The sequence below is a fragment of the Schistocerca nitens genome, chromosome 2 (genome assembly GCF_023898315.1).
Source record: "Schistocerca nitens isolate TAMUIC-IGC-003100 chromosome 2, iqSchNite1.1, whole genome shotgun sequence".
Taxonomy (NCBI): Eukaryota; Metazoa; Arthropoda; class Insecta; order Orthoptera; family Acrididae; genus Schistocerca; species Schistocerca nitens.
In genome coordinates, this window is record NC_064615.1 from 702861410 (window position 1) to 702885088 (window position 23679).

At 40.5% G+C, this 23679-nt stretch overlaps 1 protein-coding gene across 1 annotated transcript in view; it reads right to left on the reverse strand.

Moving 5' to 3' along the window:
• Window positions 1-1884: 1884 nt before the first annotated feature.
• LOC126236864 (thioredoxin domain-containing protein 15) overlaps window positions 1885-23679 on the reverse strand; it is a 39620-nt gene continuing 17825 nt past the window's right edge. The window contains exons 3-6 of the mRNA XM_049946485.1: window positions 19062-19280; window positions 2988-3190; window positions 2691-2821; window positions 1885-2585 (exon numbers count right to left, since the gene is read on the reverse strand). Of these exons, the coding sequence (XP_049802442.1) occupies window positions 2356-2585; window positions 2691-2821; window positions 2988-3190; window positions 19062-19280 (783 nt within the window). The 3' untranslated portion in view covers window positions 1885-2355. The remainder of the gene's footprint in view (window positions 2586-2690; window positions 2822-2987; window positions 3191-19061; window positions 19281-23679) is intronic.

Consider the following 23679-nt stretch of genomic DNA (forward strand, 5'->3'; position numbering starts at 1 on the left):
ACACAACTGAGGGTGTGTTCACAACCCTCTTGCCAAGTTTCATGGAGTCTAGCGGAGCAGTAGCACAGCAGATTTAAGTGCCATATCTTTCAGACCGCAGCATCTATGTTACATTTAACAACATTCAAAGAAAAACAACCATAAGCACACAAGGTGTCGAATGTTAGGGTGTTCATGTGCTCTTACACAGCAGCTGCTACTGGGCCTTCTTGGTGTATTTTAGTGGTAAATTCTTCTTGTGTGATCAGCTGAGTGGTAACATCACCTTGTCACAACATTTCAATGAGTTTTGTCCCTATCTTCGACTTCGCCTGAAGATGATGGTTACAAAAATCATTGTAAGTTGCAACAAGACAATGCCACCACTCAGTTACTCACTCAAGCAGAACTTACTAGTTTATAAGTTCCATACAAGGGTCACGTACATAGCAAGGACGAGTCCAAAGAAAGTCAAGTAAGCACATGAATGAACCGTCGTCATCTCCTTCCAACCATTAGATGCTGCAATCACCTGTTTTAGTCTATTATCCATCCATCCATCCATCCCTTACAGGTCTATCTAGTTCTCCCTCTCCAGTCAGTCAATAATTCATTAGCTTTTATGGCAATCTGTTTTCTGACATTCTATCAACATGATTCTTGCATTTTATCCTATTCTCTTGTATCTTGTTATTAACTGGAAGTTATTTTCAAATCTGATCGTATTGTTTTATCCATTTTATTACAGCCTCTTACATATATATCTTGAATGTTACCTCTGGTGCTTGTATACAAGATTATTCTTTTTTCGTTACTGTTCACAACCTGAACCATATACAGGAGTAGGTACAGCCATTATAACAGATATTTTAAGCAAAGAAACAGGGTCCAAATGTGCTGTAATATATTTATTGCCCATACTATTAGCTAAATTTGGCTGTTAGTAATTTTGAAGCACTTGTCACATATGACCAAATAGCCAGTACATTCGTAAAGGTACACACCACCTTCAAGTGGGTGTGTAGCACTAATACAATTCAATACTGCACTAGATTACATCTAATATGTGTACAGAAAGTGTTCTATACAAATATTACTAATGGATGTAATCTAGTGCACTATTGGCTTGTATATGGACTACACACGTGTATGAAAGTTGTGTGTGCATTCACATATGTACAGACTATTTAGTCAAGTGTGATGTGGAGCTTGAGGCTTGTGGCGAGGACTTGAAAACGACAAACAGTTGAAATTAGCTAACAGCATGAAAAATAAATATATTACAGCCTGTTTGACCATATTTTCTTTTTTCAAACATATTAAGGCTGTGGACCACACCAAGAACCATAGGTTGCAAGTCCAACTCGGGAGGAGGCACTGTCCATTGTGTGCGTGCGATGGCCTTCAAGTGCTGCTGCTGTCGCTGTTTGACAGTGCCACCATTTAGCAGTTGTACCCATGCCTGCAGGCACTGCACTTTGCGTCTTGCTATGCTCATGGCCAGCAAGGTGCTGGTGCGGTCGATGCAGTAACATGGGGTAACTGCAAAAACCACTGATGTTCTTGGCTCAACATTCCCATCAGCTCAAGTGAACAATTTCTTTTTCTTCAATTTTTAAGGCCACTATAACTTACCAGAGTAAACTAGAGATTATTTTTTTTCCTTAATAAGGAACCTAATAAAATGTTAAATACAGTCTTATGAGATTAACAAAGGACGAAATAACTAAAATAGATTATTTAAAATTGTGCATTTATATTTTCTTAAAACAGCTGCATTTTTAACCAAGACTAAATAAAGATAATGCAACATTTTCATTACTGTTGCAACTAAGTAACTGAAGCAAAATCTAGGAACATAATGAATTTTTCATGTACCTTGTTTTGTTCACAGCATGAATTCATTTGAAATTAGATGACGCTACCTTTACTTACTTTTCAGATGACAAGAAAATCAAGATGTGACACTGACTTCTGAAAGAACACTATATAATCTGATTACATAACACTGACATTTGTAAATAGTAATGCTTTGGTTGAAAGAGGTACAATTTTCTTTATTTTAACACTTCAAATTGATCATCAGTAACAGACAAATCCCCTTCATTCCACTGTTTCAATTTAAATTGATTTACAAGAAGCTAAAGGAGATATCTTGTTCTTTCCAGTAATGAGACACTTGAGATATAGCATAATTTCATCAACTTCAACAAAAATGCTATTAAAAGATAATATCAACTGCAACTGATAATTTAAATGCACTGAAGTTTGGGAAAAAATAAGGCATCCATCCCTGAATGACAAGCAATACAACGATTGTAATCCAAGAGCAGGAAATGTTCACAGTCCCCTTCCAACAAGCACAGTGGTTAACTGTCACTCCACATGTTCATGTTCATGGTGTGCTTCTGCTTCTCTCCAAGAGTTCTGTACAGCTTCTACAATCCATTGCCACCATGCAGACTTACTAAAGTAGTACACTGCACACAGCATTATGAACACCCATGACAAGACAAGACAGTAATCAGTCTCTTTGACCGGTACACTTGGTACAGGACCACTGAAGTCAACAGACATCACAAACAATTTGTTTTTGGGTTCAAGGCCTGGAAAAATAACATTTATAAAATATAACAAACAGAGTCTTTTGCAGTTGTTGGTTGATTGAACAATGATTAGTTGTCAATAGAAGATTTACAAGAGCAGATTACCTGTATATTCTATTATAAAGCGTCCAAACATTTCTAAGGTGTAATCAGAATTATTGAACTTTGCAGCTGGTCGACCATTGTGGAACAACATTACTGTGGGGACACCAACAATTCCATATTGTGTATTGAAACTGAAAACCAATGGACAATAATTACTTTGTTTGGTTAAAGTCAATGAACACAAATATATGTGTGCTCTAAAAACAAACACATTACCAAATGTGACGAGACTGAGTATATAACAGGCTCACAAAATCGATACACAGTAAAAATATCAAACCACATAAGTAGACTTACCTGTGGTATTTCATTGCATCAATAGCAGCCATTTTTATGTCTGGAAAAGCCCTAGGGAGGGCATTGAAGTGGGGTGCTGCCAGGCTGCTAAATGGACAATAACGAGCATAGAAGAGGACCATTACGCATTCTGCCGGCTGGCGACGTCGTGTCACATTGGGGTCACTTACCAGAAGGCTCAACAATCTTGTAGAATTAATCAGCTGAAGCAAATGAAAGATAACATACAGTTACATTATTAAATTACCACATCCTAAGTATAAGAGTGCATGTACTTTGACTAAAATAACAGAGTTATTGCTGCTTCTTTGTGGAAAGTGCTAGGGGCGAACCATCAACCAACATTTTTAAAACAGTGGCGCTATGCCACACTGCAGTGTGCTCCACGCTGTCAAATACTATGATGAATTAATAAATTTTGCATTTCAACTTTTTCTTTTGTACACTGTCAAATCAGTAACTAACCGAATCAATTACAATCAAAGTTACTGCACTAACAATTGTTTCCATTTTGATTAGGGTAACTTGGAGAAAGACTATGGCTGAATAGTGGCGTATTCATCTACAGCATGTCACCCAAGTCACAATATTCCTTACATTTCACTGTGTTTGAGCCATCAAAATGAGATACAGATGCAACTATTTGTTTTTTCTTTCTAAAGGCGGAATAATAGCCTATGACAACAGCATAGAGGTGAACAAACAGCAGTACATGCAATGCAACTTTTGCCAAGTAGTACACTTCCCCAAGAATGTGTGTAAGTGTGGTTTGTGGAAAATTGTATATCATTTAAATCAAACAAAACTGATAATTACCAAGAACAAATTGGGAACATATGTCAGATGATGTCAGTGACTCATTGTGGCTTATAAGGTTTTAAAATTAGTGTGGGGAAAAATTATGCCCACAGGGTCATGACAATGCTATTGTGCTACTATTGATTTAATTGCATACAGACAGCATAGACTTGAAGTAAGGACTGTGTAGCAAAGAACAATAACAAAAACTATGCTGGAGAATAACAGTTGACAAGGCATGTTTTAAATTTTTCGTCAGCGGGTAAACGAAAGAAAGTTATAATTGTAAGCGCGGGAAAATGAATGCCAAGCAATTCATTATTTCATTGAATTCTGACTACAGCTCCACTGCTCACAGAAATGACACTGGAAGTGAGTACTTGTCAGATAATTAAGTTAGTGCATACGTTCGTAGCATTTCTGTTTTGAATACTGGTATTCCGATTGCTAAGAGTTTATTTCTCAACTGTCATTTGGAGATAGTGAGCGGAGCTGTGGCTACTAAAAACTGGAGTCACAGGTGGAGAAACCAGAAAATATTTGACGTATTCTACCATTTGACCTTAAAATTGGGGTGACAGCAGCAGAGGCAGCCAGAAAGAAACATTTGCACCACGTATGGGGATAACGTCACTGGACAGAGTATGGCAAGACAATTTTTTTCTTGTTTTGAGGAGGCCAGGTAAGACATGATAGCACCAAGAAATTTTTCTATCAAGCATGAGCCCCAGTGATTTCGTAGTTTCAGTAACAGGAGAACAACAGGTCTAAGATGTAAAGACAGTGAAAGAAACCCACTGCACTGCCAGAAATCCATACAAACAGTTTTGTCAGTGGAAAATGAAAGCCACTGTCGATGCTCCACAACTAAAGATGATGAGACATCACTGAAGACGCCACTCATGGAGACAAGTGCATGGAGAAAATGAAAGCCACTGTCGATGCTCCACAACTAAAGATGATGAGACATCACTGAAGACGCCACTCATGGAGACAAGTGCATGGAGAGCTGCAATAGATTGTGAATTCATCCTGAAAAGGGAGCCAGAGATGCCTGGTGGGAGACAGGTCATAATGGGATTAATGGCTATAGCAAAAAGAATGGTGCTCAGGATTGAGCCTTGAGGCAACTCTTTCTTCTGGATAAAGGTGTCTGACAAGGCTGAATCCACACATACCTTGAAAATACTTTCTTTTAAGAATTCATTACGGAAATGGAACAGATGGCCATGGAAGCCCCATATGTATATAGAGTATGGAGGATGCCAGTCCTCCAACAGGTGGTGTAGGCTTTCTCCAAATCAAAATAAAACACAGCCACAGTCTGTTATTCCACTGAAAATGGTTCATGACATGGGTTGATAAAGCGACAAGATGGCCAACCGCAGAGCAGCATGCTCGAAATCCACATTGTGCAGTGTTTTGTAGATTGCGAGACTTGAGCCACCATACCAGCTGGACATGAATCATATGTTCCGTCACCTTGCTAACACAGCTGGTGAGAGAAATGGGGTGCCAGCCACAAGGAAGGTGTTTGTTCTTACCAGGCTTAGGTGTGAGTATGACAGTGGCTTCACACTAGTGTTTGGAAACATGCCATCTGCCCAAATGCAATTGTATGTAAGAAGCAGAAAATGCCCCTTAAGAGAAAGGTGCTGCAGCATATTAATGTAAACATCATTCAGCCCTGGGGCAGGGGAACGGGATGAAGTGAGAGCATGATCTGACTCTCTCATAGTAAAGGCGGCATTGTAGCATTGATGTAGGAGAAGGGCATCAACCGAGCCGCCTCCACTAATTTCCGAGGGAGGAAGACGGGATATAGTGGGTGGAGTTCAAAATCTCTGCAAAATAGTGGCCTAAGGTGTTGGAGGTAGCAACAGCAGGGTGCATACCTGGTAAAGGGGGAAAAAAATTCCCAGTTTTTCCCCAGTTAAAAAATACACTTTTCTTGGGTGCAAATACACTTTTCCCACATTAAGTGACAGCACAGTTTCCCTCAAAACTGTAAAACATATCAATCCTTTGAATGGTTAAGGTTTTATTCATTGGCGTAGTACTTCCCAGCACTTAAGGGGGGGGGGGGAGGAAGAAGGAGGAAGGGGAGGAAGGAGGAGGAAGAGGAGGAAGGAGGAGGAAGGAGGAGGAAGAGGAGGAAGAGGAAGAGGAGGAAGAGGAAGAGGAGGAAGAGGTGGTGGTCATGTTTGTTGGAAAACTCTTTGATGCTACACGTAAGCTGCATATCTTCGTATTACGAAAGTATGAATTTGACTTCAATCAAAAGCAGCATGTTAGTTTCCAAAGCAATGAAATCAAGATTGGGATGTGCTTTTGTAAGCCAATCATAGCTCATGTCAGGTGATCTTGCCAGTTGATGGCCGCAGATATTCAGGACTCGTGATGCAGTCAGTCAATAGCAACATTACTGTTAAGTAGTGTGAACACACAAATAGGAGAAGATAGTGGTTTAAATTAGTATACATAGTGTACAAAGGCTAAGCTTTCACATACAATATTGGTCTTTTTTTGCGTGTGTTACACTTTAACATACATCACACCAAAGTGCCAGTAACATTTTAAATAATGTCTTATATATCTAGTCTTCTGGATTCTAAATTCTTCTAAGTGGCTGGTCCTTGAAGTGTTCAGTTTTAGATGAGAGTCAAATGCTCAGATTTAAGAAATTCATCTTGGATAAAAGGAAATTTACTTTGAAACTAGCGCTTTTCGAATCACATTCACAATATTTTCCTGCAACATGTTAGGAATAGGCTCATTTCAGCAGTTGTCAAAGAGCGTCAGAAAACAGGTGTTACTTCGTGTGTGCAGCTACGATGATGTAGGAAGCCCTTATGTTTGTGCATATACAGCATTATTCAGATCTTACATTAAATCATACAAAAACAGAACATTACAGGATATTCCAAGAGCATTGGAATTTCATAAACCCTGCTAAAATGCATAATTCGGTTGAAAGTGCACATTCGTATGGCCAGACTCACAATGAAGTAGGCCCCAACTTGATATTAAGCTTTCCAGTGTGGTTTTCGGGATGCAAATTTTCTTGGAGTACCAGTACTGTACTACTTTACATTTGGTTCTTTATTATGAAATACCGCCACACATGCCGGAAGATGAAAATGTGCACTTGAAAATCAGTGAGCAGCTGAAACTAGCCAATGGCGTGGAATAAAACACCACAAAACATAAAACTGGGTCACATGGAGACTACCCCCATCCCCACTACAACTCAGACTGCTCTGCACATGCGCGAATCTGGCAGCTTTTGGCGTTGCCAGAAAAATTTTTCCAGGTAGCATCCGACTGCCTATTGCTACAGCTGATATAGCTAACACCCACACTTTAAGTAGCCAGAAACGGAACAAGGTACCGCTAATATGCAACTGAACTGTGCACGAGACTGCTGGCAACTACTCAAATGAATCTAATGTACACTGTTTTGATGTCTCACCCACTGGAAGCAGCTTGTTGTTATGGTGTATTGCAGTCTTCATCCTAAAGCCTTTGTCACATTTTCCTGTAGGCAGAAACTTGTGTGTGCACTGTGATTTGCTGCTATAAATGGCACATTTACTTTGCAACTTAAGATTTTTTTTCTCTCATTTATGTTTTATTGCTGCAATATTATTCTGTAGTAGCAAAAGACAGTAAAATACTTACCAGTCAAAATTATAAAAATTTAACTGAAAACTAAAACAATGAAAAATTCCTGGGTTTTCCCCAGCTGAAAAAATTCCCACTTTCTCCTGGATTTCCCAGTTGTCCCGGGGTGTATACAACCTGAATAAGTCACGCTGGAAATTGGGGAATGGAAGTTGGTCCCAGAGAGCCAACAGAGACCGCCCCCACACAACAATAGAGGGGGTGAAACTGTTAAAAGAAGGAGTAAATGAAATCCAACTAGCTTCTTTGCTATCTTGAAGAATGAAACAATACTGCACACACAACTTGTTGTAATGACTACAGTTTACCATCATAGGATGATGGTTAAAAACACGCAGAGCATGTCTCCGTGCATGAATCGTGTTGTGGCATGGCTCAGTCCACCAGGGAACCATGACGCAGCACAGTAAAAATGAAGTGCGAAGTATGGAATGTTCTGCAGTAGTAAGGATAACGTTCGTAAGCTACTCTACTTGGTCATCACAACTGGGGAAACGATGTTTGTTGAAGGTCGCCAGGGAGGAGTAAAACCTCTAGTTGGCATTAGAAAGCTGCCAATTGGATTTTCAAGTAGGTGGGTAGGAGACCACAAACTGATAGCGCATGGGATATGATCACTCAAGTACGCGCCAGAGAGAATGGATTGCTTGAGACAACGGACAAACTGGGCAGTGCAGAATGAGAGGTCCAAATGGGAATAGGTATGCGTGGAGTCTGAAAAGAATGTGGGTGTGTAAGTGTTAAGACAGAAGAGGTTGAGCTGATTGAGAAGATCAGCCAAGACAGCACTCTTGGACAGGTTCTGGAAGAGCCGCAAAGGGGATGGTGCACACTAAAGTGTGGGAGTTGACCAATAAGCTGGAGGAAGTCTGCCCTGGTGACAGCGAATGACAGATGGAAGTAGACGTTACAAAGAGAAAAGGCGAGGTGAGGAAGAATAATGCGGACTGCAACAGCTTGTAGCTGAGTGTTCAGTGAGATCGTTTGGCTATGATCATCATGCTCGACGAGCAGCATGACCCCCCTCATGAGATGAAATGCCATCCTCTGGAGGGGTCAAAGTGGACTGGAAGAAAACGCAAGAGGTCATAGCAGTTGTGAGGACGTGATTGTGTTTCTTGGAGGCAGAACACAAGTGGACAGTGATTCCAGGAGCAGCTGTAATTCCTACTTTTTGGATCTAATGTCATGATCAGTCCACTGGAGGGGAGTCGTAATGGGGAGTGGGGAACAAATGAAGGGCAGTCACCTCGGCAGCTGTCGAGTGCTAGCCTTTGAAGACTCGCCGGAACAAGGTGCACAGGCTGCATGATCCTGTTCCAGGAGGTCAACAGAGGCATCGCCCTTCTCCCTGGGTCAGCCTGCGAGTTCCAGGGCAGAAAAATATTACGCAGTGCACACCAGTGAAATGGAGGTCAGTAGGGTGAGGTATCATGCAGTGGCACTGTTTAAGAGGATTTCAAAGTTAGGGAAGGAGAAGACCATAAGCCTTCATTTGATTTCTTAGAGCCTTTGAGGTTAGCAGATGAAGACAGATGTTTGTTGGCTGGAAGAACATAAAAGATCTTCAAAGGAGTATTATTTTTATCCTTTCCGGCCTGCCGGTTGTGTAGCAGGCGATTTCGCCACCGAGGGCGAAGATCTGGTGGCTCATTGCACTGCTGTAGGAGAAGGAGACAGGGATGCTACCATGATACTGGGTGATTTTACATCTGCAGTGCTGAATTAGAGGTCGCAAGTCTGCATGGCCATGTCCTTCATGGAGCGAGGAGTAGCAAGAACAGTACTATAAGTGTCATACAGTAAAACGCAAGGCATTTTACTAGCCAACAACTAGCAAGCAACAGGGTAAGGTACTTTTTCCTTCACCCAGATCTCCTGGATGGCCCGCTCATCGAGATACATGGGACATTCAAGGGATGAGGTGGCATGGTCGCCATTACAATTGATACTGTGGGGGGGAGGGGGGGAGAGGAGGAGGAGGAGGAGGAGGAGGAGGAGGCGGCAGGCAATTGCCCTTGTGAGCATCCTTACTACAAGTAATACATTTGGCTGTGCTTTGAGAGCACATGTGAGTGTGCTTGTAATGTTGGCACTGGTAGCAACACATCAAGTTTGTAATATACGGTTGGACTATGATGACTTCACAGCCTGCTTTGATCTTCAATGGAAGCACTACTGAATCAAACATGAGAAAAAGTGTGTAGGTAGGCATTAAAGTTGCATCAACCTTTTTCATTACCTGATGGACTGCAGTGATGTCCTGATCAGAGGGGTAAGTTTGGATTTCTCCCTTGCTCAGACCGTCAAGCAGGCGAGTGTAAATAACACCATGCGAAGAATTCAGCATTCAATGGGCCTTGACACGAACGGAATACCCATGGATGAGACAAGGTGTAAGCAGTTGTTGGGCTTGAAAGTAACAACTGGTCTGCAGAAGCGAAGTCCCAGTACATAAACGAGAGCAGGATTTTACAGGGGCTGCAACTGTATTAACACTTTTCTGAATAATAAATGGATAACCATAGCAAAGGATTGATCTCCTTCGATACTTGATAATACGAGGAACTGAGGTGCACCTGGGATAGTATCTGAATCTTTAGCCGCATTCTGTTTACATTTAGTAGACAGACTGAGATGGTGATGGGCTCATTGAGAAAAAGTCCTCCATGTCTGCCAGCATCTCCAATAGCATGCTCCTTCCAACTGGAGACTCTCTCACCTTAGGTGATTGTTCACACCTCCTGAACTCCTGACAGAGGGACAAACTGGCAATCACCCCTCCCTGGGCCTGGCCTGTACCAGGAGGTACATGCGAAGCTTACCTGTCGACACGGGGCTGGGAATTATACATCACCCAGTCACCTATTAAATGTCAAACGCATCGGCTTGCCTTAAGAACCACACAGGAAGGAAGAAGAAACAAAGAGAAACCTCAAACGCCAAAGCAGAAGAAGGGTAGGAGATGGAGAATGAAGAAAGAAAGAAAGAGATGGACTGTTCCGATGCCAGGCTATTGAAACTTCAGAACACATTACCAAAATATCCCACACATGTTCCTCAAGGGAGGGGAAAAAGAATAGCTGGAGGATAGACAAGCAGAATGGAAAGGGAAGAGGAATTGCAAAGGCTGGGGCCCCATGGTAGCTAAGCATGAACTAACCAAAGAGCTGCCAGCTCACTGTGTGTGTGTGTGTGGGGGGGGGGGGGGGGGGATGGAGGGGGGGCGGTCTGAGGGTGTGGTTAGGCAGGATCCTATGAGCACAGCTTACATTGCAGCAGCTGAAAATAACTGACATGTATGATTATAAATTTCACTGCTGTGCACTGAACATTTTTTAGTTTACATGGCTGAATAAATTTTCCGTTAGCACTGATTTTTCAGTAGAAAAGCCAACTACATGTGGAATTGCTCAAGAAATCACCTCACCCCTTTTTAAGGACAACTTTCTGCCATCATTTTTGCATAATTTGTAATCTATGAAAGAACTAAAATAAATATGAAAAACTAAACTTGAAGCTTGGTCTTTTTTACCGTATGTTACCCTTCATGATATATCAAATGCAAATGTGCCAGTAAAAGCTTAAATAATGGCTAAAACGCCTGGTACTGTGGGTCTGAAATTTTTTTAAGTGGCTGGTCCTAATGTTTAAAGTTTTGAATGAGGGTCTGATGCTCTATAATTTCACAAATTCATCACACAGTCTCACACTTATCATAATTCATCTTGTGTAAAAGGAAATTTAGTTTGAAAGTAATGCTTATCAAACCACCATTCACAGTATTTTCTAGCAATCTGTTAGGAATGTAAACAGTTGTGATGTCATGCTCATCGAAAACAGTTTGTTGTTACGAAGTATTGCATAGTTTTCACCCTAAAGCCTTTGACACATTTTGTTGTCTGCAGACGCTCATGTGGGCTCTGTGTCTTGTTGCTGTAAATGATGCATTTTCTTTGCAACTAAAATTTTATTTTGGTGTTATTATCTCATTACATTTCATTGCTGCAGTATTATTCTGCAGTAGGCTCATTAGAGTATCATTTCTTACCAGTCAAAATTACAAAAATTTAACTGGAAACTGAAACAAAAATTCACAGAATTCTAAAAAATTTCCAAATTTTTTCAGGACGAAAAAATTTGTGTTTTCCTGGATTTCCAGGGTGTATACACCCTGTAACATGAATAACAGAAAGAAATGGTTGAACCCAAACAAAGCAGCAACGTCTCATACAAAGACCAGTGCGCCCACGAAAGATAATAGTATGCATCTGGTGTAACAGTAACACAGTGGTGTACTACAAATTGCTTCCCCCGGATGTAACCATTACTACTGACATTTACTGTCAACAACTCAGACGTCTTGCAGGCACAGTCCAAGAACAGCAGCCAGGAAGACAGTGTGAAAAGATGCTACTCCACAATATGCTCGCCTGCATTCTGCTAAGCTCTCAAAAAACACTACAACCAAGTTGGGTTAAGACAGTGTCCTCAGACTGCGGCCTGGATGAAATATGCGTGTAGCCTGCAGTTCTCAGCTGTATTTTATAGCCCTGGCTTCACATGGGTAGCAGTAAGAATCTAATGTCAGATGAATTGTCTGCTGTAGTGGACATTTTGCTTCCAGGGCACTGCAGAGAGTTATGATTAAAAATCTGAGAAGAGCATTAGGTTAAGGAATATCACCATTTTTATATAAATTAAACGATTCAAGCAGCAAATGCTACTTGCTCTCATACTGCAGCACTGAGAGACATGAGCAGACTGCCGTGCCACACCCTGCTAACAATGCGAGTTGTTCATCAAAAGCATCAGCAGCCACTTGCTTTTCTGTTCATAATGCTTAGTTTTCAAAAAAGAACTACTTGAAAAATAAATATTGTAACCTGTTGTCCAGGCATTTCAAAGCCGCAGTGAGGAATTCATGCAGTCCAAACAATGTAAATATACACAAGATAGCCCCAAAAGTACATCACCACAAGTCAGAAAATTTCACAATTTTATTTCTGTATGTAAGTTTGTTTTGCAAATAGAATAAATAAAAATCCAGATTCAAGAACAAACCTGAAGTCATCTTATATAGCCTTTGGCATGTGAACGGTATCTGAAATGAAGGGGCTCATCAGAGTTTCATCATTTTGAAAGATTATGATTAATGACATTACAATAAAGCTTATGTGCCCATTTGAATAACGTTAATTTTTCAATGATACACCTGGCTGATCTTGTATAACTGAACTTCGAAATCAAGTTCAGAAACAAAATACACTGATACCAGAGACTTTTTTAATAGTGACTTGAAATGATCAAATTACTAATGTGTCCCTTTCTAGGCACTTGTCAAGCATTATAAGATTACACAAGTTAAGTGAACTTTTATTTTCACAGAGATAGGGTAAACTGGACTCAATCAGACTGGTGCACTGCATTCTTTCTTTTTGTTTACTGAAAATTGAACAACAAAAATTTTTATACTCACAAACAAGGCATAGATTCATACAGGATCAGGTAGATTTGTTGTTGCACGGTGAAGGGACATGACGGGGAATATTTTCCTGACAACTTATGGGCGTGTATGTCTTGTACCAATCTTCAGCATTGTTATACATTTCAAACTGAAGTAACACAGATATGTGAATGTGCATCATACACTGAGGCACCAAAAATTATGGGCAGCAATACGCATATACACAGATGGCAGTAGTATCACTTACACAAGGTATAAAAGGGCAGTACATTGGCAGAGCTCTCATTTGTACTCAGGTGATCGATGTAAAAAGGTTTCCAATGTGTTTACGGCCAATGGTGAGAATTAACAGACTTTGAATGCAGAGTGGTAGTTGGAACTAGATGCGTGGGACATTGCATTTTGTAAATCACTGGGGAATTCAATATTCTGAGATCCACAGTATTAAGAGCGTGCCAAGAATACAATATTTCAAGTGTTGCCTCTCACTATGGACAAAGCAGTGGCTGAAGGTCTTCACTATAAGACCAAGAGCAACTGTGTTTGTGAAGAGTTGTCACTGCAAATAGACAAACACTGCATGAAATAACTAGAAATCAATATGGGACATATGACAAACATATCTGTTAGGACAATGTGGTGAAATTTGGTGTTAATGAACTACAGCAGCAGACTACCGACAGCACCTAAGCACGACATCACCTGCAGCACCTCTCCTGGACTTTTGACCATATCGGTTGAGGTTGGGTCCTGGACGACCAGAAAAATGTGGCATGGTCAGATGAGTCCCCAATTCAGTTAGTAAGAGCTGATGGTAGGGTTTGAGTGTGAGACACACCCATGAAGCCATGGACCCAAGTCATCAACAACACACTGTGCAAGATGCCGGTGGTTCCATAATTAAGTGGGGTGTGTTTACATAGAATTGACTGTCATCTGGTCCAAATGAACTGATCACTGATTGAAAATGGCTTATGTTCAGCTACTTTGAGACCTTTTGTAGCCATTTACGGACCATGTTCCGAAACAATGATGGTATTTTTACGGATGACTATGCGCCATTTCATCTGGCCACAATTGTTTGCAACTGATTTAAAGAACATTCTGGACAATTTGAGAGAGTGATTTGGATGCCTAAATCGACCGACATGAATCCCATTGAATATTTATGGGGCATAACTGAGAGGTCAGTTCATGCACCAAGTCCTGCACCGGCAACACTTTCACAATTATGGTGGCTGTAGAGGTATCATAGCTCAAAATTTCTGCATGGGACTTCAAACGACTTGTTGAGTGAGCCCATGCCAAATAGAGTTGCTGCACTATGCCAGGCAAAACAATTAGTTGTTTGAGATTAGCGGAAAACCTACCTAGCTAGCCTGTCGGGTGCTCATGACATACTAATTTATGTAGGTTACAGTTGCCCTAGACTGTGTGTGTGTGTGTGGGGGGGGGGGGGGGGGCGGCGGCATGCGTGCGGTCTATTTTTGATGAAGGCCTTGCAGGCTGAAAGCTTTATTTGGAACACACTTTTTGTTGTGCCCGTCTGCCACTCAGCATCTCCGCTATACGGTGAGTAGCAACTTTCCTTTTCATAATATTGTTACATTCCGTCTTGGATTTTCCATTGTTTGAGTCACAAAGTTTAATTTTTAGTTTTATAGTTTGGAGAATTATTCTTTTTATGTAAATTAAACATCTTAGTAGTTACTTTAATTAAAATAGTTCTGGGCATACTGCAGTGTTCTATACCACGATTTTGACCAAGCTGCAGTGGTCTTCCTTCAGGCATTATCAATAACTTTGCCTGTAGTGAATACGTAAATATCAACCCCCCTGACATCAGTTTTGTATTTCTATTGGCCATAAAATGACACTAGTTGTTATTGAACAGGAGGAGATTACAGAAGACTACACACTAATTCCAAAGTACACAAATAATTCACAGACCAGGGATATTAGCAACAGTCACTGGTCTTGGGTTTCCCTGCCTGGTGGTTGTGGATGTATGGCAATAGCTCTGTCTGTGTAATTTCTTTGCAAACTCATGGCAATGTCTGCTGTTGCTGCTGCCTAGCAAGCCCCATCATACTAAGAAACAAGGATGTCAGGAGCCTGTAACTGTCCCCTCTGCTGATGATAATCAGATCAAATCAATTACAGCCACAAAATTCAAACCAAACAAACCTTAATTTATGGATATGAGTATGTACATAAATAAGTTTAGGTCTACTAAACCTAAGGCACACTCATTAGCACTCCTTGTATTGTGTCAGTTGCCTTGATACATTGTTCACAGGTAAACCTGTCATTCACTTTAAGGTTGACTTGAACACCACAGTGCTGTATTATTCATGATCCTATTGAAGGGGGGTATGTATTTGCCACCCTCCAACCTTTGAACTGACTTACATATCCAAGGAGACTTCCAATTTAAAATGAACTTAAAATCACAATGCAACTTGGCATTTTTCTCTGATTAACTAATATTGGCAGACGAGAAAGAAGAGACGAGTGACAGAAAAATACTATGATTCACCAGGGGTCATACCAGTTTTTCATTTTACCACTAAGCCAGGCTATCTGTTACACATTATAAATGGCTGATGTCACACATCTTAGGAACAGCGATTAATAACGACAAATGGTTTGCATGCTATGATTTATGTATTTCACCTAAATCAATAGCTTTTTGAAGGCTGAAAATCAACAATCCACTGTGTTACTTTTAATTACATACAAATTTAAACCGAATGCTGTTCAATTAATTTATTATTTACCTCACATGCTTCATGGCTACGAAAATTTATCAATATTGTATTTAGAGTGAACAGTGGAAAATTTTGGAATGGATTCACATTGTTGTATTTAAATTGGTGTTTCACCAGAAATTATTTAAGTGGAAAGCAAAGTAACAGAACACTTTGCCACTGAATTATTTGCAGAATGTTTGCAAAAGGAGACAATTTTTTAAAACACAACAAACGTATTTATCTGTTAGCTTTCTCTTGGTAAAGTATAACACATCCACTGAAACAGTTACCTATGCATACGGAAGTAAAAACACAGATGGATCATTAGTCGCGCATAGAAAAACACTAGCTTTAGGCGTTCAAACATCCTGCTGTAAATCGGGAACAAAATAACCAAGTTAATCGACGAGTTGATAGTACACTGACTATGTTTAATAGATTCTGGAGATGTTTTCAACTCCTTTTCAATACAACTTGTACTAGCTGCCCTTGTGCACAAGTAGTACAGCTTCCACTAGACAGTGGTAAATTCAAAATTTACAGCAAATTCAGACAAGGAGATTCCACAGCATCAAAAATATTTGCAGCAACCTTAGGATGGGTTTCCAGATCCTGAAATTGGGTAAAAACATGGAAAATGTGTTAATGGAATATACATAAAACACCTTGATTTTACCAATCGCATTATCTGCATTAGCAGCAAACCCCACAGACCACAAATGGAAATACTTAATGTAGCAATTTTGCAAGCAGGCCTGAAAATCAGGTATAAAAACAAAACAACTCCAACTGAACAGGCCTCGAAGGGCCAACAGTACCAACTGGCCACTGTGTCATCCTCAGCCCTTAGGCGTCACCGGATGTGGATACAGAGGAGCATGTGGTCAGCCCACTGCTCTCCCGGCTGTTGTCAGTTTTCGTAACTGGTCGAAAATTGATTATAATTTGATGAAATGTGTGTTCACATCACTGAAAAGAAACTTGTACAAACTGAAAATGTTGTCACAGGACCAACTGATAAATTTTGGCAGAGCTATTTAGGGCAGCTGAAAACTGTGGCTGGAAGGACAATAGAATGAATGAATGAATGAATGAATGAACAAGAGAGTGAAACAGATTGGACTGCTTTTTGTGAACTATAGTTAGGCTGATAAAAGTACTTCCCTGACACTTTGCACATGTGGACCATGTTGTCAAATAGAAGTCCAAACTCTGGAATTCATAAACACTGCCATGGTGGTGGTGCAGGGATTCCACCCCTACCACTCACAGTTGCATGTTGTTCCATACTTTCTTAGTGGCAGCAAAATAGCTGTTAAATATTCATCATTTCTCCCAATTGTGAGCTACAGATGTATTTTGTGTTAATGGTGAGATGTAAAGTGTCATTAATTTCCAGTTATGTGATGCAGCTCTTCCTTTAGCTGTAGGAACGCTGGCAGGGGCACTACCTTAAAGAGCAAATCTCGTGCATAATGTATGATGCTATTTTGAAGAAGAAAGGGATAATGTCGGGTCTCATACCTTTGTCGAAAGTTGTTGACTGAGCAGCTGTTGTTTAGGATACTGTTGCCTGGAGATGCAATTTTTTAGAGGACGGTATCTAGGTATAAAGCTTACAAAATCATCTAGTTGGACAAAACATGAGTAAATGCTGGTCATTCCAGACTGACTATGTGCACTGATGACAGCACATGGAACAATGGAAGTTCCAGTTGGAAATGAAGTTGGCTCATTCTTTTACATGCCAGAATGATCAGTGGGTTTGTGCAATGCTTAATTATTATTATTATTATTATTATTATTATTATTATTATTATTATTGTTGTTGTCGTCATTGTTTACATCAAAGAAATCTGGGCTTACCATGAGAAAGGCAACAAAATTTAAAAAGTGATTCATACAATCTTTGCTACTGAACCTAAAACAGAACTCCACTATATCATTGGATAGTGCTCCATATCACTCCATTATTTTAGACAAAGCCGCAACATGCTGCAGCAGGAAGAGTAACATAGTGGACTGGATGGAAAAGAATGGCACACATTCACATGATAGCAAAATGAAAAACACTTAACTGCTAGAAAAGATGAAGGAGCACAAATCACGCAATATCATTCAGGAGACTGACAAAATTGCACAAGAAAATGGTCATAGTGTGTTGTGTCTTTCTCTATATCATTGTCATTTTAATGCAATAGAACTCGTGTGGGCTCAGGTGAAGTCATATTTTGTAAAACAAAAATGAAAGTTTTTTAATGTAAAAGTTTAAATTTTTATTGTGTGATGCATTTGGTAGTATTACTCCCATAAAATGGAACAATATTGTCAAACATGCATGTCACATCTTGAAATAGGCATGGCAACGAGAAGGAGCATTGGAAGAAAGTGTGGAAGAGTTAATAATAAGATCGGGGGCAGTGGTGGCGGTGGCGACACCACCACCACCACCACCACCACCACCACCACCACCACCACCACTCGTAAAGATGGTGACAATGACCTGGCAAATGTGTATAGTGACAACTATCTATGAAGTCTGTGGAGTCTACCCTCTTCCCTAAAGTGCAGGTAAGAAATGCACCTATGCATTAAAACATGTATTAAAATACTGTAACAGCATTTCAACTATAAATTGGCCGAAACTAAGTAACCAGTGTATCTCAAGGAGAAAATTTGCACTCGGAAATACTTATGACAGTGAGACAATTGTGTTGTAATGCTAAAACCGTACAAAAACTGAAGGATTACTCAAGCAACTACTAGGGAGATTTTGAGAATTACTAGATGGAGCAGAAAAATAAAGGAGTGGAAGACATAATCATGAGCATACAGCAAATGAGATGGACGTAGGTGGGACAGGTAGCAACATGAATGGATGGTAGATGGAGCAAGGAAGTTCTTTGTTGGATTTCAGCAACTAAAAGGAAAAAATGAGATTGCAGTATAACATAATGTGGGTAACATTGAAAATCATGCAGAAGCAACACACATGTATACAAGTGAAGACTATAATGCATTTATTTATTCATTATTCATTCACAGGCTATCTTCACCATATGAAAAAGCTTCAGGAGGCTTTTATCCTGCACTGGATAAAACAGCTGATTATATTTCATAGACCATTTTTTGCACTGAGTGGTAACATACACAAATAATAATGCTTACATTTCCACCTAAATTGCAACTGCTTTTGCCAGCCTATAACAAATTAGTGTAGATTTGGGGGGGGGGGGGAGGGGGGAGAACAGACAAATACAAATTCAAATAAGCAGTCTTTTCCTATTAATATCGGGATTTAGTTTTATTCCTTTCTCTGTAAATGATCTACACGTTGATCTACTTTAGCAATAGCCTATACAAGTGGCATACCTCCACTGGTTTCCCAATACTACTGTTTCCTACAACACAGGATACAAGTGTACTTCTATTCAAGCCATTATCAGTATTATTTAATGTTGAGTTTTCCACTGTTTCAATATCTTCAGTTTGAGAGGCAGGAGCAGTTGTCACCTGCAGGTCCTCAACATCTCCCTGGAGTACTTCAGCATCTGATGATAATGACAGATCATCTTGTTTTATAAACTGATCCTGCAGAAACAGAAAGGAGAAAAAGGTTGATAACCATAATCATCCATACAGAGTCAATCAATCCACTATATACAAAAAAGATTTTTAAAAGAATAAGAACAACTATTTCAACTCTGGAGTAGAAGTTTTTGAAGAAGTCGCTATAGAAGTCTTCCAAGATGCCCATGGGCTAATGGCTATAACTGGGCCAATAGGTGGGTGGTTAAGGTGTCACTCTGGATTTGTAAACTATAGCTGAAATCTGCAACACAGTTTTAATGAAACCATTAACTTTCCATAAAAACATACGTTAATCATTGGTTTTTATTCATTCAATGTGAACAGAATGGGGAATATTAACAACATTCTAATTTATATAAAATAGAAATTAATGTTTATTTCATTATTCCAGAACAAATTTTAACTAAATGAACCAAAATGTGCTTACCATAATGAGCTTTAAATCTGTTACAATACCATACAGCCTTAACCAAATTCTAGCAAGTATGTTTGCTGTTCACAAACATATGAGCGCAACTTGTAAGCTTTTGTCTTGAGAGCTTCGACTGACTTTTGTCTAATGATTTCTCTCAGCTGAAGATTCCAAGACAAAAGTCAACACAGAATGTCAATGAGGGACATCAAGTGTAGTAAAATGTGTTCATTAAGATAATTTGAATTGACTGTGGACACACTTACAAAAAAAGACTTTTGCCATCAACCTTTTATTTACAAAATGACAAACTAAGCACACAAGATAATGTGGAACACATCTACATACTCCGCAAGCCACCATACAATGCATGACAGAGGGCAACTTTTACCACTGCAAGTAATTCTCTTTCCTGTTCCACTTGCAAATGGAGCAGAGAAATAATACTGTTTTTATTCTTGCACATGAACCCTTATTTCCCCCGTCTTTGCAATCCTTATGCAAGATGTACATTGGTAGCCGTATGATCATACAGCAGGCTATTACAAATGTTAATTCTCTTAACTTGGTAATAGTTTTTTTGTGAAAAGAATGTCATCTTCCCTCAGGGACCCCCATTTTAGTGCATGGAGCATTTCCGTAATAATCTTGTCTTTAATAAATCTACCCGTAGTAGTGCACCTGTTAACAGCTTCAATGTATTTCTTTAATCTGACCTGGAGAGGATCCCAAGTACTCTAACAGCACTCAAGAATGCGTTTCACAAGTGTTCTGTATGTGGTCTCCTTTAGTGATGTGCTGCACTTTCTTTGAATTCTCCCAATAAAACAAAGTAGACTATTTATAACAACAAAATCAATTTTTGACAAAATAATATAACAGGACAGAGAGAGAGAGAGAGAGAGAGAGAGAGAGAGAGAGAGAATCTTCTCACAAAGCGGCAGCAAAATGCACACATAAAGGGTTGTAATTAGGCAATTTTTGCAACCAGTGGTTACCTTTTCACACAGAAGTGTTGAAGGGGATGGAAGAGGGGTGAACGAAAAATGACTGGAGAGGTCTAGGAAAAGGGGTAGATTTCAGGAAGGTCAGCCACAACCATGGGTCAGCGGAGACTTACCAGACAGGATGAGAAGGGAAGATTGATTTTTTGGGGACAGCAACAGATGAAATTTGAAAACCTGAGAGTTTAAAGGTGGAAGATAGGATAATACACAAGACAAAGATTACTGCTTAAACATCGTACACTAGTTAATGAGAGTGAAAAGCTAAGTGCATTGTACATAACAGAGGTGGGTGGCGAAAAATAGACAGATAAAAAATGAAAGATGTAGAAAACTAAAATGAAATGAAGAAAGGACTGGTTACTTTGAAGAAATGCTGAGATGAAGAAATTAACGTAAATTACGACCAGATGGTTACGAGAACCAAGGACATGTTGTAGAGCTTGTTCGTACCAGTGGAGTTCTGAGAAACTGGTGTTGGGGGAAGAATCCAGATGGCACGTGTGGTGAAACAGGCACCGAGGTCCCGACTGTCATTTTGTAGAGCATGCTCTGCAACAGGATACTGCGCGTTGCCAGCATATACCCTCAGCCTATGTCCATTCATCCTTACTGATAATTTGGTGGCAGTCATGCCGATGTAAAAGGCCGAACAGTGTTTACATAACAGCTGGTATACAATGTGCGGTTTCACAGGTGGCTCTCCCTTTGATAGTATATGTTTTGCGAGTTACAGGGCTAGTGCAGGTGGTGGGAGGAGTATGCATAATGCAAGTCTTGCAGCAGGGATAGTCACAGGTGTAGGAGCCATCAGTAATAAGATGGGTGCAGAAGGAGCATAGGGTCTGACAAGAATATTGCAGAGATTAGGAGGGCGGTGAAAAGCTATTCTAGGTGTGGTGGGTAAAAACTCAGACAGAATGGATCTCATTTCAGGGCATGAGTTTAGGAAATGATGGCTTTGCTGAAGTAGCTCATTAACTCATTTCAGACTAGGATAATACTGAGCGACCAGAGGTACACTCCAAAGTTGGTTTTTGGAGGGATCAGCAGTACCAGGATTGGATGCGATGGCCTGGGAAATCGGCTTTTGAACCAGGCTGATGAGGTAATTACATCCAGTGAAGGCTGAGGTGAAAATGGTGGAGTATTGCTGTAAAGAGTCTGCATCAGAACAAATACATTTGCCTTTAATGACAAGAATGTATGGGAGGGAACGTTTGACATGGAAAGGATGGCAACTGTCAAATTGTAAGTATTGTTGATTGTTAGTAGGTATAATATGGACAGAAGCGTGTAGCTGGCCTTTGGTGAGGTTGAGATCAACACCAAAGAAAGTGGCATAGGATTTGGAATAGGACCATGTGAAATTTAACTGGTAGAAGGTATTCAGAGAGTCCAGTAATTTTAACAGGTCAACATCACGAGTCCATATGGTAAATACGTATCTAAACCAAGCCATGGGCTGAAGACTTATGAATCCTAGGAAAGCCCCCTCCAAGCGATCAACGAAAAGACTGGCATAGGAATGCCCCTCAAAGGTGAAGTAGGTGTTGTTATGTATAAAGTTGATTAAGCTGAGTAGGAAGGATGTCACAGGCTTGGAATCAGGTGAGTGCTGACTGATGAAATGTTCAGCAGCAGACAGACCACGTACATGAGGGATGTTGGTATAGAGAGAGATGGCATCAATGGTGACACACAATATGGGTGGTGGGAATGGGATAGACGTTTTCAGTAGATCTAGGATATGGTTGGTATCTTTGATATAGGAGGGAAGTATCTGTACTATGCATTGCAGGTGTTGATCAACTAAGGCAGATATACATTCAGTGGGTGTTCTGAAGCCAACAACTATAGAATGGCCAGGATGATTGGGTTTGTGGATCTTAGCAAGAAAGTAAAAGGTGGGAGTGCATGGTTTGGGTGACGTGAGAAGTTTAATGGACCAAGGTGTTGGGTTGGGGTTGGGTTGTTTGGGGAAGGAGACCAGACAGCGAGGTCATCGGTCTCATCGGATTAGGGAAGGATGGGGAAAGAAGTCGGCCGTACCCTTTCAGAGGAACCATCCCGGCATTTGCCTGGAGTGATTTAGGGAAATCACGGAAAACCTAAATCAGGATCGCCGGACGCGGGATTGAACCGTCGTCCTCCCGAATGCGAGTCCAGTGTCTAACCAATGCACCACCTCGCTTGGTAGGACAGAGGTGTTAGTCCCTGTAAGGGGCCTGAGGTTTTGAGGAGGGACTGCAGGACATTCTGAATCACAGGGATGGCATCTTGATGGCAGAAGCTGTGTGTGGAGGCATCAGACAGGTGATGTAAACCTTCACTAACCTACTCCTTTTGGTCAAGTACCACCATGGTAAATCCTTTGTCTGCTGGAAGGATACTGATAGTCATGATTTTTTAGGGAATGTAGAGCTTGGAGTTCTGCAGTGACAGGTTAGGGTCATATTGTAGGGACCTAACAAAGGGTTGTGAAGCAATGCTGGATGTGAGGAATTCTTGTAGGGCTTGTTAGGGATGATTTTGAGATAGTGGTGGTGGATCAAGTCGGGATCCTGACCAGAATTGTTAAAGGCAGGGTTCAATGTTGGGTTTGCTGTTGAAAAGGTGTTGGGATTGGGTTGCTACGTGATATTTCCAGCTGATATTAAATGTGAAGGAAAGAGGGTAAGTACATTCTTCACCAAAGCAGTATGATCAAAAGCAGGTTTAGGGCTGAAAGTGAGACCCTTAGATAATACTGATAACTCAGGAGTGGAGAGTGCTTTAGACAGGAGGCTGAGGATACTGTACTGTTCTGACTGGTTCTTGTGATTATGAGTTGTTCTTTGTCTGGGAGGCAGTGGCGAAGGCTGTGGGATGATGTTAAGGAGGTTGGCCAAGCTCTGTTTCTAGCAGAGGACAGTGGTTGATGGTGTAGCTGTTTAGGGAGTTGCAGGGGGACTGGAATGGAAACACTGCTGTTCAGGTAGTT